Source organism: Balaenoptera physalus, assembly GCF_965194825.1.
Source record: "Balaenoptera physalus genome assembly, chromosome: 4".
Lineage (NCBI taxonomy): Eukaryota > Metazoa > Chordata > Mammalia > Artiodactyla > Balaenopteridae > Balaenoptera > Balaenoptera physalus.
The window spans coordinates 78305575-78318552 of record NC_138891.1 but is presented as its reverse complement, the minus strand read 5'-3'; the positions used below and the strand labels follow the sequence as shown (position 1 = coordinate 78318552).

General features: G+C 36.0%; 1 protein-coding gene across 1 annotated transcript in view; it reads right to left on the bottom strand.

The window, feature by feature from the left end:
- The window catches only part of KPNA1 (karyopherin subunit alpha 1), a 76742-nt gene that overhangs the window by 20016 nt on the left and 43748 nt on the right, over positions 1-12978 (bottom strand). The window contains exons 4-8 of the mRNA XM_082459488.1: positions 10921-11020; positions 8783-8877; positions 1945-2076; positions 833-921; positions 392-491 (exon numbers count right to left, since the gene is read on the bottom strand). Of these exons, the coding sequence (XP_082315614.1) occupies positions 392-491; positions 833-921; positions 1945-2076; positions 8783-8877; positions 10921-11020 (516 nt within the window). The remainder of the gene's footprint in view (positions 1-391; positions 492-832; positions 922-1944; positions 2077-8782; positions 8878-10920; positions 11021-12978) is intronic.

The window sequence follows — 12978 nt, the reverse complement described above, 5'->3', positions numbered from 1 at the left end:
TTGGGAATGCTGTCAATAACCTTGCAGTTTACTTTGATGAGGTAGTCAGAGCCCAGGGAAAACAATTTCAAGAGCAAAGTTTAATATATACCAATTCTCAGAGTGAGATTCCTTGTCAAAACACTCTTTGTGGATCAGAGAGGTAAAGGAATTCTCCTAAGTGTTAAAGCTAGGAAATTCTGCATTTTAGATACTTTGTTACAAACAAAAAATGCCATGTTTTAAGAGTAATTCAGAGCTTTTTAAAGGCAGTGAAAATTTATTCCAAATTCAAACAAAAAGACCTCTTTTTCTAGAAACAAATTATTCTCTTTCTATTCACATTAATATTGGTTCTTAGACTCTTTTAACTGTACTTTTTCTGCCAATTTCCCACAAGCATAATCCTTACCTTTGCAAATTCTGGAGGGGGACTTTTCCCTCTACAGAGATTAGACAAAGCCCATACTGCATTCCGGGTCATGGTCAGGCGATTTTGCTTTGAAAATAACCTATAAGCATAATGATGAAATGGTAAATGATATAATGGGCATTAATTCTCTGATGGCATAATATAAATATTTAACCACTTAATGCTATTGATAAACAGATGTCTTCAAACAGCTCTTCTCCACAACAATAAAGCTTAGTTAATTCTAACACAAGGAATTCAAAATTTTGGCACTTGAATAAGATAGGATGCCCAAGGAAATGATCTGAACAAGTTAGTAAGAAAACATCTGTAATGAAAAGTAACAGTAGGAAATCCAAAATGATTTCCAAAGATGCACTGCTTTCTGAGGAACTTCCCGTATTTTTATTACTCACAAAAAAAAAAGAAAAAGAAACTTACTGCAGCAGAGGCGGAAGAATATTGCAGTCTAAAACATAGTCCCTGCACATGGTACTATCTCCAGCAATGTTGCCAAGAGCCCAGACTGCCTGTGAAAGAATTATTCATTAATGACAGGCTGTAGAGTTTTTCACATAATTCTTTCAAAAAAGATGCCAACATATCACAATAACTCTTTACAAAATTATACAGTAGTTAATCAACATATTATACATGGACATTAACTATTAAAACCCCTAAGTTCACTCAACAGGGAGTCAAATGAAATAGTTGTGGGATTGGTGGAAAAAGATCAATACTATTATATAAGTATACATGTGAATACTCATGGGAGTAAACTTATTAAAAGGAGGTACCAGTTCTTATACATATTCTTAATCTTAGGGGCCCCTCCCCTTAAGTAACATTCCATACAGCCCTTGGAACATAGCAGAGATCCAAATGGCTTACTCAGCTGATTACAAATGTATTTTAAGCTTGCTTACAAAAGAAAACAGTGAGCCAAGAATTTAAGAGCAATCAAAACGCAAAAAACTTTACTCAACTTTTGGGGGTGATGGATATATTAATTATCTTGACTGTAATGACAGTTTCATGGGTATATACGTATGTCAAAACTTATCGTATTATACACTTTAACCATATGCAGTTTACTGTAGGTTGATTATACCTCAATAAAGCTGTAGAAGAAAGTCATATTCATTTAGTAATGATTTATATTTATGAATTTGACAAACTTTGCAGTAATTAAAATTTCACGTTTTCTAAGTGATTTTCTGCACAAAAGTGGCAAAGACTTGCTACGTCAATCAACACTAGAGATTACTACAAGAAAAAACTCAGTAACTGCTTACATGGTCTAAAATGTATATCTATAGGACTTAAAGAATTTCAGGGTTGGAAGGAAAAAATGGTTTTATGTTTCTAGGAGAAATTCTGCCTATATTCACTATGAAATTTTCTATTTTGGTTAAGTTTAGATTTCTCGAACACTCCCTGTGATGAACCATGGATTGTCATATCCAAGCGGTAAAACTGAGACTCTGAATATAAGACTGAAGGGAAAAATTGTACTCTTTGACCTGCTTCTCTTTACTTGTTTCATTTTTTACCTGCTCCTGGACATCTTCAAACTCTGAGCTGAGCAACTCTATGAAGATAGGCACAGCTCCTGCCTGAATCACAATCCGGGTCTGAAGAGAATTTCCTGAAGCAATATTTGTCAGTACCCAAGCTGACTCAAACTATAAAGATAAAAATAATTTCATTATCTTATTAGAATTTAATAGCTTGTTTACTTATAACAATAAGGTTTTCTGTGCATGAAGAAAAGAATCTGAGATCATTATTTACACATAATCTATCAGGTCAATACCATATTAATTTTAAATGAAGAATTCCTGAAGAAATAACCTTAGCCTAGAGGAATACTCAGGGTGTATAAAATTTCAGATCAAGACAGAGCTGACATGAGACCGTAAGAAGAATGAGGGAGTGCTTCATATACTGACATGGAATGATCTCCCAAGATATAAATGGAGGAAAAAGAAAAAAGAAAAACAATGTACATTAATATGGTACCATACTGTATTTTCCAAAAGGGTTAAGAAGGAATATATGCATTAATTTACTTACTGCACAGAATATCTCTTGAAGGAGCCACAATAAACTGTAAATACTTGTCACTTACATAGAGAGCTCGAGGTGAATGGGAAACAAGTATGGGAAGGATAGGCACTTACAGTAAAGCCTTTATGTACCTTTTGGCCTTAAACCATGTTTATTATCTAATAAAAATAAAATTAAATAATTTCTATAAAATGGGCAGAGCGAAATGGGGAAAGAATAAAACTGTAAAATGTGTAAAATATAGACAGAGTGAAAAAGGCAGAAGACAATTTAAATGATAAGTAGTCCAAAAGGAGTTAACAGGCATACAACTAACAGAAATGGCAACTTCAGAGCACAAGAGCTTCCAATAAATTAGAAGTCTCCAAACCAAGGCACAGAGGTAAGACTTCTTTAAAAAGAGCATTCTTAAAGGTTGATAAACTGGTAAACAGTACGAAGGAAATTACGGCCAACAAAAAATACAGCATGTTTTTAATTCTACACATCTCTATAGTAACTTGACTCTTTAGCCTAATATGATGAAATCCAAGAATGACCTCTTAAAATCCAAGAATGAACTCTTATATTACCATTCTATTTAGAGTCCTTAATTAAACTTTAGTTTTGTTTCCTTCTCCTGTTCTGTCTTCTATTTAATATTCTTTAATGAAGCACATATTGCGGGGGGGGAAATTCCGTGACGTGCCCCTTGAATGAGAAATCAATAAAAAGTCATCAAAAGATGGAGCTGTGACTTCTTTAAGCTTTTGGGTCAATTGAAAGGCAGTTGTCATATGGAAAACTAAATCATCAATCACTTGGGGTACGGGAAAATGAAAGAAATGGGAAGACAATCTGATTAGCCCAGTCCAAAACTACATGAATGATAGTAAATTTATAGCAGAAGACACTTAAAGAAGGGATATTCAAAGAAACCTAAAATTTGATATACAGAAGTGAAATAAAGTGGTCTGATAGCTAGTTAGGACACTGATATTACAGCAGCAGGGAGGACAGCCTAGGAGCACCACAGTTAAACATTTTTTGCCTGATAACTCTTTGCTATAAGAGAAGTTCAGGAGACTTTTAAACACTGAGTATCACAAAATAAAAACTCATATCACCTCTGTAATTAAATTACTACTCAAACCAATGTTCAAACCCTTTTCAATCTGTCTGAATTGAAACTTGACATTTATACAGTACTTTATATTTTCAAAGCATTATTCACATACTCTCAGGTGTTCCTTACAACAACCCAGAGAAGCCTGGCTTTTCTAGTTTATGAATGAGGAAACTATCAGAAAAAGATCCAATGATCACTAATGATTTGAGTAATGTCAGTCAAAGAGAGCTAGATTACAGCCTCCTAATCTAGTAGGCTTATGGCCCCAACCATAGTTTCCTCTCTGAAACACACCTGTAACACTGACAAGAGTCTTCCAATTGCTGGCAGTTTTGGTATCTAGGGCAAGAAATTTCAAATAATGATATGACAGATTATTTAGGGTATGCTAAAAGGAAAACACAGTTCACCTAAAATGTAGCTTCTTTTGCTTACTAGGAAAATGAACTAGTAAAAGAGACATATGAAGTGGGTACGAAAGCAAACTTTCCTACAAGAAGAAAGGCTCAAAGTTCAACAGAGTCATCAGCATCTGAGACCATGTCAAAAAAATGAAAACTTTGAGGAAAAGCAACCTGTGAAGAATGAATAAGATCAGCATACATAGCAATCTATATCAAAGAGAAAAAGGTTTGCAGTGAGATTTTGATGCAAAAGAAATGGTGACAATAAACTGAGTAGACAAAGGATATATTAAAGAGTTATCAATGAGAAGAAATTAGAGTAATAATTGCTAACAGAAGTCAAACTGCTGTTTGTCTAATGAGGTTTAGCCCCAAAGGTCTCCCAGAAAAAGAGAGATTTCCAGATGCCACTGAAATGAATAAAATGGAGAAGCAAAACAAAATAGAGTGACAATGATTAGGAGGATGGAGAATAAGTAAATAATAGCCAGAACATGAATGGAAGAAAACTGGAAATTAGAACTTCTCAACAAAAGAAGAATGTACCAGAGTTATGTTTATCACTAAGAAGTACGTAACGATTATAACCTCTGAATGCAAAGAAGATTCAAGGTCTCTCTTGGTAAGAATGGAAATCAGAAAGTAGTTTTGCCATTACTGGGGAAAGAAGTAGATGAATAACTATAACCAGAGGGCCAGTGAAAACTCAAATCATATTCATGGATTAATGAGGCATTAAAACACATACACACACACGGTGTTGATTACTGTGATGTTTACCTTGTAAAAACTTATCAAGCTCTATTTGTGCAATTTTCTATACCCATGTGTGTATGTGTGACATGAGAAGGAGGCGGGAGGAGAGAGAGTGAGAGATAGAAACAGAGAAACAGAGAGAGAGAGAGAGAGGCAGAGAGAAAGAGAGACTGAGAATTCCTCATGGGTATAGACCCCTATTAAATTGTTGGAAGAAGCAACTTTCAAATGTGTTTAATATGTAAGTATGTTTTTAAAAAACTGGTTGTACTTTGAACTATGTAGTTTCTCTTTCACTGGGTATCGCAGTCTTTATTTTTTTGAGTGGGGTGAACATTTCCGTCTCAGGTCCCAGACTAGATTTTAACATGAAAGAGAGTTGTGAAATGGGAATGTCCAGAGTTGATACCAAAAACAATTGCATAAAGTTATAATAGAAATGGCCAGAAAAGGTAATTTAAGTAACCATGCAACTCAAGAAAAACTCAGCAACATGATGAAATGAAAAAAACTTAAGAAATGGTATCACCTGAAGTAGTACCCAAAATTATTATAATCTTTACTCCTCTTTGTTGTTTTAAACTACTATATTCTTAGTGTTCCAAGAATGGCATCATGCAAGGAAACAACCTGTCGTGCAGCTGTGATTGCTTATAAATTGTAATTCCACTATTATTTTTCACTGTCCAGAACTTTCTAAATAAGGCTACAACTGAAACCTGAAGGGCACGCTGAAGATTTTGGTATGTTCTCTCTTTCCTTTCTCAATCTCTACCTTCTGGTGCTCAGTTCCTTAAAATAAGGAAAATGAGAATCCAAAACTGAAGTACTTCTGACCTCCTATCAAGTTTCCCACTCCAGGTTGAAGTACGCCTGGTTCCCTTTCTCCATTTGGATCAGGACTCTGTTGCTGGCCACTTTGCCGGTTCCACTCTGGTTCCTAGCAAATGCCAGGCTCACCTGGAGAGCAAGTGAAAAGAGAGGCTCACATCAGAAAAATAAATCCAGATATCAAACTCTGCGGAGAACAGTGCCTGAGTCATCTGAGCAACCTTTTAAGATAGGTAGAGGGATCAATGAAGATGGGGAAAAAACATAGGAAGATGAAGGCTTAACTGCAGTTTACCACATTAAGCTTTTAGTGTGGACAAGAAAGGTAGAAATGGGAAAACTAAACCAATTTAATTCAAATTTACAACTTTAAGAGGAGTATCTATTTAATGACTGGAACTAGGAGGCAATTTACTTATTTCTAGCTATTTTTATAAGCTTCTATAAGAAGGTCTGGGAATACACCATCTCAGCACTGCAAAGGACAGTACAAAGATGTTGAACCTGGACTCAAAAAAACAAACCAAGTGGGCCCAGGGAATACACCATAAGGCAGACCAATCTCATGTCAAGGCTCTCATGTATGGCTGAGGCCTACATGTCACTGTGTTTGAGAATGCTGTTAGTTAAACGGCATAGTCGGCTTCCGAAGTCCTAGATTCCACCCATATTCATCTCATTTGAGGGCAAGTGAGTATCTAGGTAGCACTGCCAAAAGCAGGCATTTTTATCTCCCTGGTTTGCAGTATCCCACTGATAAGGAAAGCCAGAAAGAAAGTGAAGAAACCCTTCACTAGGATTCACAGTTCTTTATCTATGGAATGAAGGGATTAAGTTTATCCAGTGATTTATTATTGACTTTAGCTATCATGACTACATATTATTACTCTTTCTAGAAGAGAAATGGCAAACACCCCATTCCAAAGACACACTATTCAAATTTCTAATAAGCAGGTACGAATATCATGGATAACTCACATCCTAGCGCTCTCCAAGAAGACAGAGGAAGGAATACCCTCCAAGCTTCCCAGAGCATGTCTAATTATTTAACAATGAAGTCTCCTGGCTCTAAGGTCTCCATCAATTATTTGCTCCTCCTGCTTCTGGGGTAGTCAAGGTTACCCATTAGTCACACTGGAGAAAGAACACCATATTGTGCTTAAATGCACACAGAAGAAAAGCTGGGGATGATGACCTTTATATAATAAACAGGTTTGTTATCTCTAGAGTCTTTGGATCGCTAAGGTGAAAATCATGAGGTGGTCACTTCCAGAGGAATCATTTCTCAATCTTTCAGCCTAATTATTAGTTAGGCTGCACAAGGGTGGAATCTGAGAATTCTGATAGAAGCAAATTAGAGATTTCTGAAGGCTTTCATCTTCAGATGTGTTAAGATACAAACTCTGGGATTACAAAATCAAAAATGATGTAGAATTTACAAGTGTTAGCCAGGAGAGGGCACTGTCTGAGAGAATATACTGTGCTCTTTAGGGAATACTGGAGAAGGTAGGGATGGGGAAAGACCAAATTCTCTGACACTTTTCATTTTAGGACTAGAAAGTTATACCATCTTCCTTTAACACATTAAGGAACTGGACCTCTGCAACCACCTACTAAAAACTGCTAAGTCCAGGAGTAAATTTAATATCTCTGAATTACTCTCATTGTCAGAGACAGGATAGAAACATACTTCCACATGAACAAAATGATAATTTTCCCTACCTCCCTCTTCCTACAAAGCTTTTCAAATGATAAACTGCAGTAAGGCTCTTCATTTGGTCCCTTTGATTCTCTTGACAGGTTGCTTAAGGGGCTCAGGCTCTGTTCTCTGCAGTATTGGTTGTCTGGATTTCCTTTTTTTCTGAGAAAAGTCCTCTTTCTTTGCTCTCTAGGTGAACCTGATTATTTTCCAGGTGTCTGGTGATCCTGGCCTTAGATGGGGACCAGAATTACAATCCAGGAAGCAGCCAACAAAACAGAATCTTAATTCAAATGAACTTGGGGATTAGTAAATGTCAAACTGGAGAAGAAAAACTGATGGGACACTGAAGTACTCTACCTTTTCTGGACTTCCTGTTTTTTCCTCTGGAAGGAACTCATCACCGCAACAAAGAGAGTAAAAGAGAGAGAAGGATGGGATGGGAGGAAAGGAGAGAAAATATCAAGACAAAGCATCAAGTCTCATGAATTATCAATAATGCTCTGGACAGTAAGGAACCTGGGGAGAGGAGCTGGTACTTATAAAGATGCCCCAGTCCTTATTATACCCTTAAAGTAAGGCAAAGGTAAACATGGGGGTGAAAGTTATCTTTATGATTAACTTGTTATTAGCAAATATTTACTTGGAAAAATAACCCCATTCTGCAATCTATGTAGGACCTAACCAATCTTTATAGTTGCAGAATCTTTCCAAAGGGCCTGAGCCACTCAGATTAGATCCTACAAGTGAGAATTTAGGAATCACAGGTATTTGTTAAAGAATAACTCAGAAATTATTCGGTTGTTTACTCCAAGGAAGTCTAGCTACTGAATTACTTAATTACCAGTTTACTTAAGATCCAACTTTATTCAGGAACAATATAGTATTTTTAAATTTCTAGATAACTCCCAAGATGAGAGTCAGTTGATAGTTGGTTCTTTTTACTGTAAAAATTATCTAATCCAGAAGCTGTAGAATTTTCTCCTGGAACCCCTATACAACAGTACTAATACAGTAAATTAACATAGGAGAAAGCACACACATTCCCAACAAGGCTACATCCTTGTCAGCTCTTTTGGGGTGGGGCCGGGGGTGGAGGGGAAGGATTAATTAGTACCAGGTTTGGGGATCAGTGAGTCTCTGACCTAGCCCATGTTACACAGCCCTGAGAAACCCAACAAGTACAATCTAAAAGTCCTTCAAAACCAAATTTTACATAGTCCACACTTAGGTCCTTATAATGGCTCCTCTACTGCAAACAATTCCCTACCAGATAAGTATGATCCATAGTCATCATAAAATAATCTTTTACATGACTAAAAGTAACAAGAATTTTAAAGAGTAAAACCAAGGGCCTGGATGTTAACAAAGCTATCAAAGCAGCTTGCAATGTGGTTGCCAGGAACATCAGTATCAAAAAATTAACCCTTCATATAGATTAAAATAAGTAACAAATCTGTATACAAAATGTAACTTTGTAAAGGGAATTAAGATATGAGGCAAGAAATGAAAATGGTCCGCACCTGCAATGTACAATTCTCTTTTCGTTTGAGGAACTCCACAAACCTGGCCACTACTCCTGGTGCGCTGATGACTTCATCAATAGGAGGATTAGGTTCTGTCTCCCCATAAAAATAAAAGGAAAGAAGAAAAATAATCCTTTGATTTCAAGACAAGGACTTTATAAAGCTCAAACTTACTTCATAATATCCCTCCCTCCATTTTTAGCAACTCTTTCATGTTGTAAATCTAAAACAGAAAAAAAATGTAAAACTGAGTTCAGTCACTTTGAGACTAGGGTAGCTTAAAAAGATTTCATAATAAGGGAAGCCTTAACATGGAAATATGATGGGCAGAATTCTTACAAATTAAAACTACTGCCTCTACTATTTTAGAAAACTTAGAAAGTATGGGGAAAAACATCAAAAGACAACCACTGTTATTATTTTGGTATACTTACTTCTAACCCTTTTTCTGTGTATGGGTTTTAAGTCTCTTTTTTATTTAACATAAATTGTCCGAAGAAACTGGATTAAGAGATTCTGTGCTTGCAGGATCTAATTTTACTGCTGTAGTGATAAGTAGGAGTCAGCAGAAATTCACTAAGAATGACCTGCCAAATTAATCTCATTTTCATTTATGACAATAGAGTATCTTATAAATAAAGTCATTCAATAGAAACTTGTTGGGCAAATAGATAAGAAATGTCCTAAACAATTAGCACTGTAATTTCAGCAAGACATTTGACAAAGTTTTTGATGACATTCATGTAGCTACACAAGAAAAATGGCAGCTGGATTACAGTACTACTAGGGACTCTTAGCTAAGTCAATGGCCTTACTGGGAAGAGATGACTAATGATTCAATGTTAATTTGCAGAAAGCTCTAGTGACATGTTCTTTGCCTGGTTCAATATTTTTATCAACCATTCATATAAACACAACAAATAAATTTGATGATGACAATAAAAATGAAGTAGTTAACATGCTAGATTACAGAAACAGCATATAGAAAGAATAACAATAAGCCAAAGATGAAAATAAAACAGGGATAAAGCAAAATTCAGCTTTTAGATTTTTTTAAAGCAATTTAAAAAAATCCACATGACTTCACAGACGAAACCTAAAAATAGTTCTAAAAATAGTTCATAAAGAAAAGTACTAGGGAGTATAGACTGCTGAAAATGCAATGAAACATTACTATGCCATGACTACCAAAATAAATGATGCTAGCCTGGAGTACATTATTGGAATGTATAGTTTCAGGACAAGGAAGGCACTCTCTCACCACACCTTATTACTATAAGAATGCATCTGGAGTACTGTAGTCTAATTATCACATTTTAAGAGGAATGGCTGGCAAACTAGAATACATGCAGGAAAGCAGCAGAGTGTTGAAAGGCCTTGGAAAACCACATTATCTGAGAAACCTTTTTAGAAGGGTGGGGAAGGTAATATGATAATGGCCTTCAGCTATTTTTAGCAGGTTGTCAGGCAAAAAAACAATTATTTTTTGCTCTGGTGGTAGGTTTTCTTTCCAGTTAACCTCAAGGGATATATTAATTTATCACTAATGACTCCAAACAACCATAACTTACTATGCGGGGGAGGGGGTGGTCAACTGTTTTAATGCTGATTTACTATCAACATTTTAATATGGCTCAGAGTTCCAGAGTTCTTACTTGCCCAGATAACAAGAAGTATCATATCCCATTCTACCCTAATTATACACACACACCAAAAAGGTAGTTATCCTGTCCACCAATAAATCCATACTTAAATTTCAGCGATAAACTGCTAACATTAGAATCAACAATCACTACTCTTTCAAGTGATATTTTAAGTTTTTCTTAAAGAAGAGTGGAGTTTCTCAATTTGAATTAACATGAAATATTGCTACCGTTCTTATCACTTTAAGATCTTTTATAAGATACCTCAGAAATGAAAATAATGCTGCCTTCTGGTCCTGGTAAGGTCACACAAATAAAAAAGGAAATTCAAACATTAGCCATGACTCATAATATACATATGTCTGTATGTGTCCTTTTATTCTGTTGATAGAGATACTCCAAAGCAAGTTATCTGTAGTGTGAAAAATAGATTATGGGAAAGTAATACTTTGTAAATAAATGAAAAATATACTTAACATATTCAGAACTCACCTTTTGAAAGCAGTTTTCTGAATTTCTGCGTTGCTGAAAGCTGTTGCTCTGGGCTATTGGAAAATATCATTTCAATCATGTCAGAAGTAATAACACCACCCTGGAATCACAAACAAAAAACAAATATAATAAAATTTTAACTTAAATTCAAAGGAAAACAAAGATAGTACAAATTGTGGCCAAGTTACTGAGTTAACTATATTTATCTACAAGAGTTACACAATGGTAGGATAATCTTTGCATATATAAATGTATGAGATGATTAATAATGTGATGAAGCCAAAAATCTTTGTCTATCATTAAAAAGCTCACAACCGTGAGAAAGTAATGTTAGTAGTAAACACTAAGACAAGGCGTTTATTACTCTTCCTCTCCTGCTCATCACATGGCTGGCTGTTCCTTGTCATTCAGATTAAATGTTAGATTATAAAAGAAGGCTTTTCCTGACCTTCAAATCTAAAGCAGCTACTCTATCTCTGTGATCACATCACTCTATTTTAATCCTATGCCCAGCCCTTCTCAGTATCAGTTATTCTTCTTAGTTATCTGTTTATTGCTTAGGTTCCCCCAGTATACTGTAACCTCCATGAAAGCCAAACACCCTGTCTATCTTACCAATATATCCCTGATGGGTGGCATACTGTAGACGCTCAACAAATATTTACTGAATGAGTATAGAGTAGTCTTATATAAATCACAGATTCTAGCCACTGCCAAATTCAACAGCTGACTCTTAAATTTATTTAAAATTTCTATTTTCTTGCTTTATTAAAACTTTTTAGTTTCCCACTAGTTTCTTGCTTTACTAGCGCTTTCCCATTTCCCACTACAAGCCATCCTCAGCATTAGTAGTTAAACTTCCTTCTCAGGATCACTTGTCACAATGAAATAAAGTTCTTAACATTTCATGAAGCGTAACAGTCAACAAGATAAACTGTGAAGAAAGCTGCACTGAGCTGTACATGCAAGATGGTTGGTAAGCAACACCTAACACTTAAGAATAACCCATGGGGAGAACGAAGCATTCTGCTCTTACAAGTCAGAAAAGTAACTACTTTGAAACTTATAAGTCTGGTTCCTGAATAAACAAAAGTACCTGTATGATTTTGCTATGAGTATGTTTCCACATATATCTTTGTTTTCTTCCCTCTCTTATCCCCTTATCATATAACATAAGATGTATTGACTTCACATTCATAGTATTTAAATATTGTTAACTTCACATCAGAGTATTTAAGTTACAGGATATCCAAGAGAGAAGTAAATATCACCCAAGGACTTTTCCCCTTCTGGGGAAAAGGTTAGTGCATTTTCAGCTGCATGCAGGATAGCTATATCATGTTACAAGGAGGTATGACCTTGTCATTGTCTTTATCTGAGACTCAGTATGGTTTAAGGAGTTGGGTATGGATGCCACAAGGACAAGGAGTAGACTGGGACAGTTAATTTTATGTGTCAACTTGGTTAGGTTATGGTACCCAGTTGTTTGGACAAACACCAATCTAGGTGTTACTGTGAAAGTACTTTTTAGGTGTGATTAACATTTAAATCAGTACACCTGAGTAAAGCACATTATCCTCCAAAATGTGGGTAGGCCTCAATCAATCAGTTGAAGAGCAAAGACTGAAGTTTCTTGAAGAAGGAAATCAGCCTCAAAACTACAATATCGGGACTTCCCTGGTGGTCCAATGGTTAAGAATCCGCCTGCCAATGCAGGGAACGCAGATTCAATCCCTGGTCGGGGAACTACGATCCCAAATGCTGCGGGACAACTAAGCCCGCATGCCACAACAAGAGAAGCCCGCACGCTACAGCGAAGAAGAACCTGCGTGCCACAACGAAGACCCAGCGTGGCAAAAAAAACCCCCAAAAACCTATAATATCAACTCTTACCTGAATTTCCAACCTCCTGGCTTACCCTACAGATTTCAGACTTAACAGCTCCAACAACTGCATGAGCCAATTCCTTAAAATCAAATAATCGGTGGATCAATCTATCTCTCTCTTCCTCTCCCCCCACCCGCAAATTGGTTCTGTTTCCTCTGTAGAACCCTGACT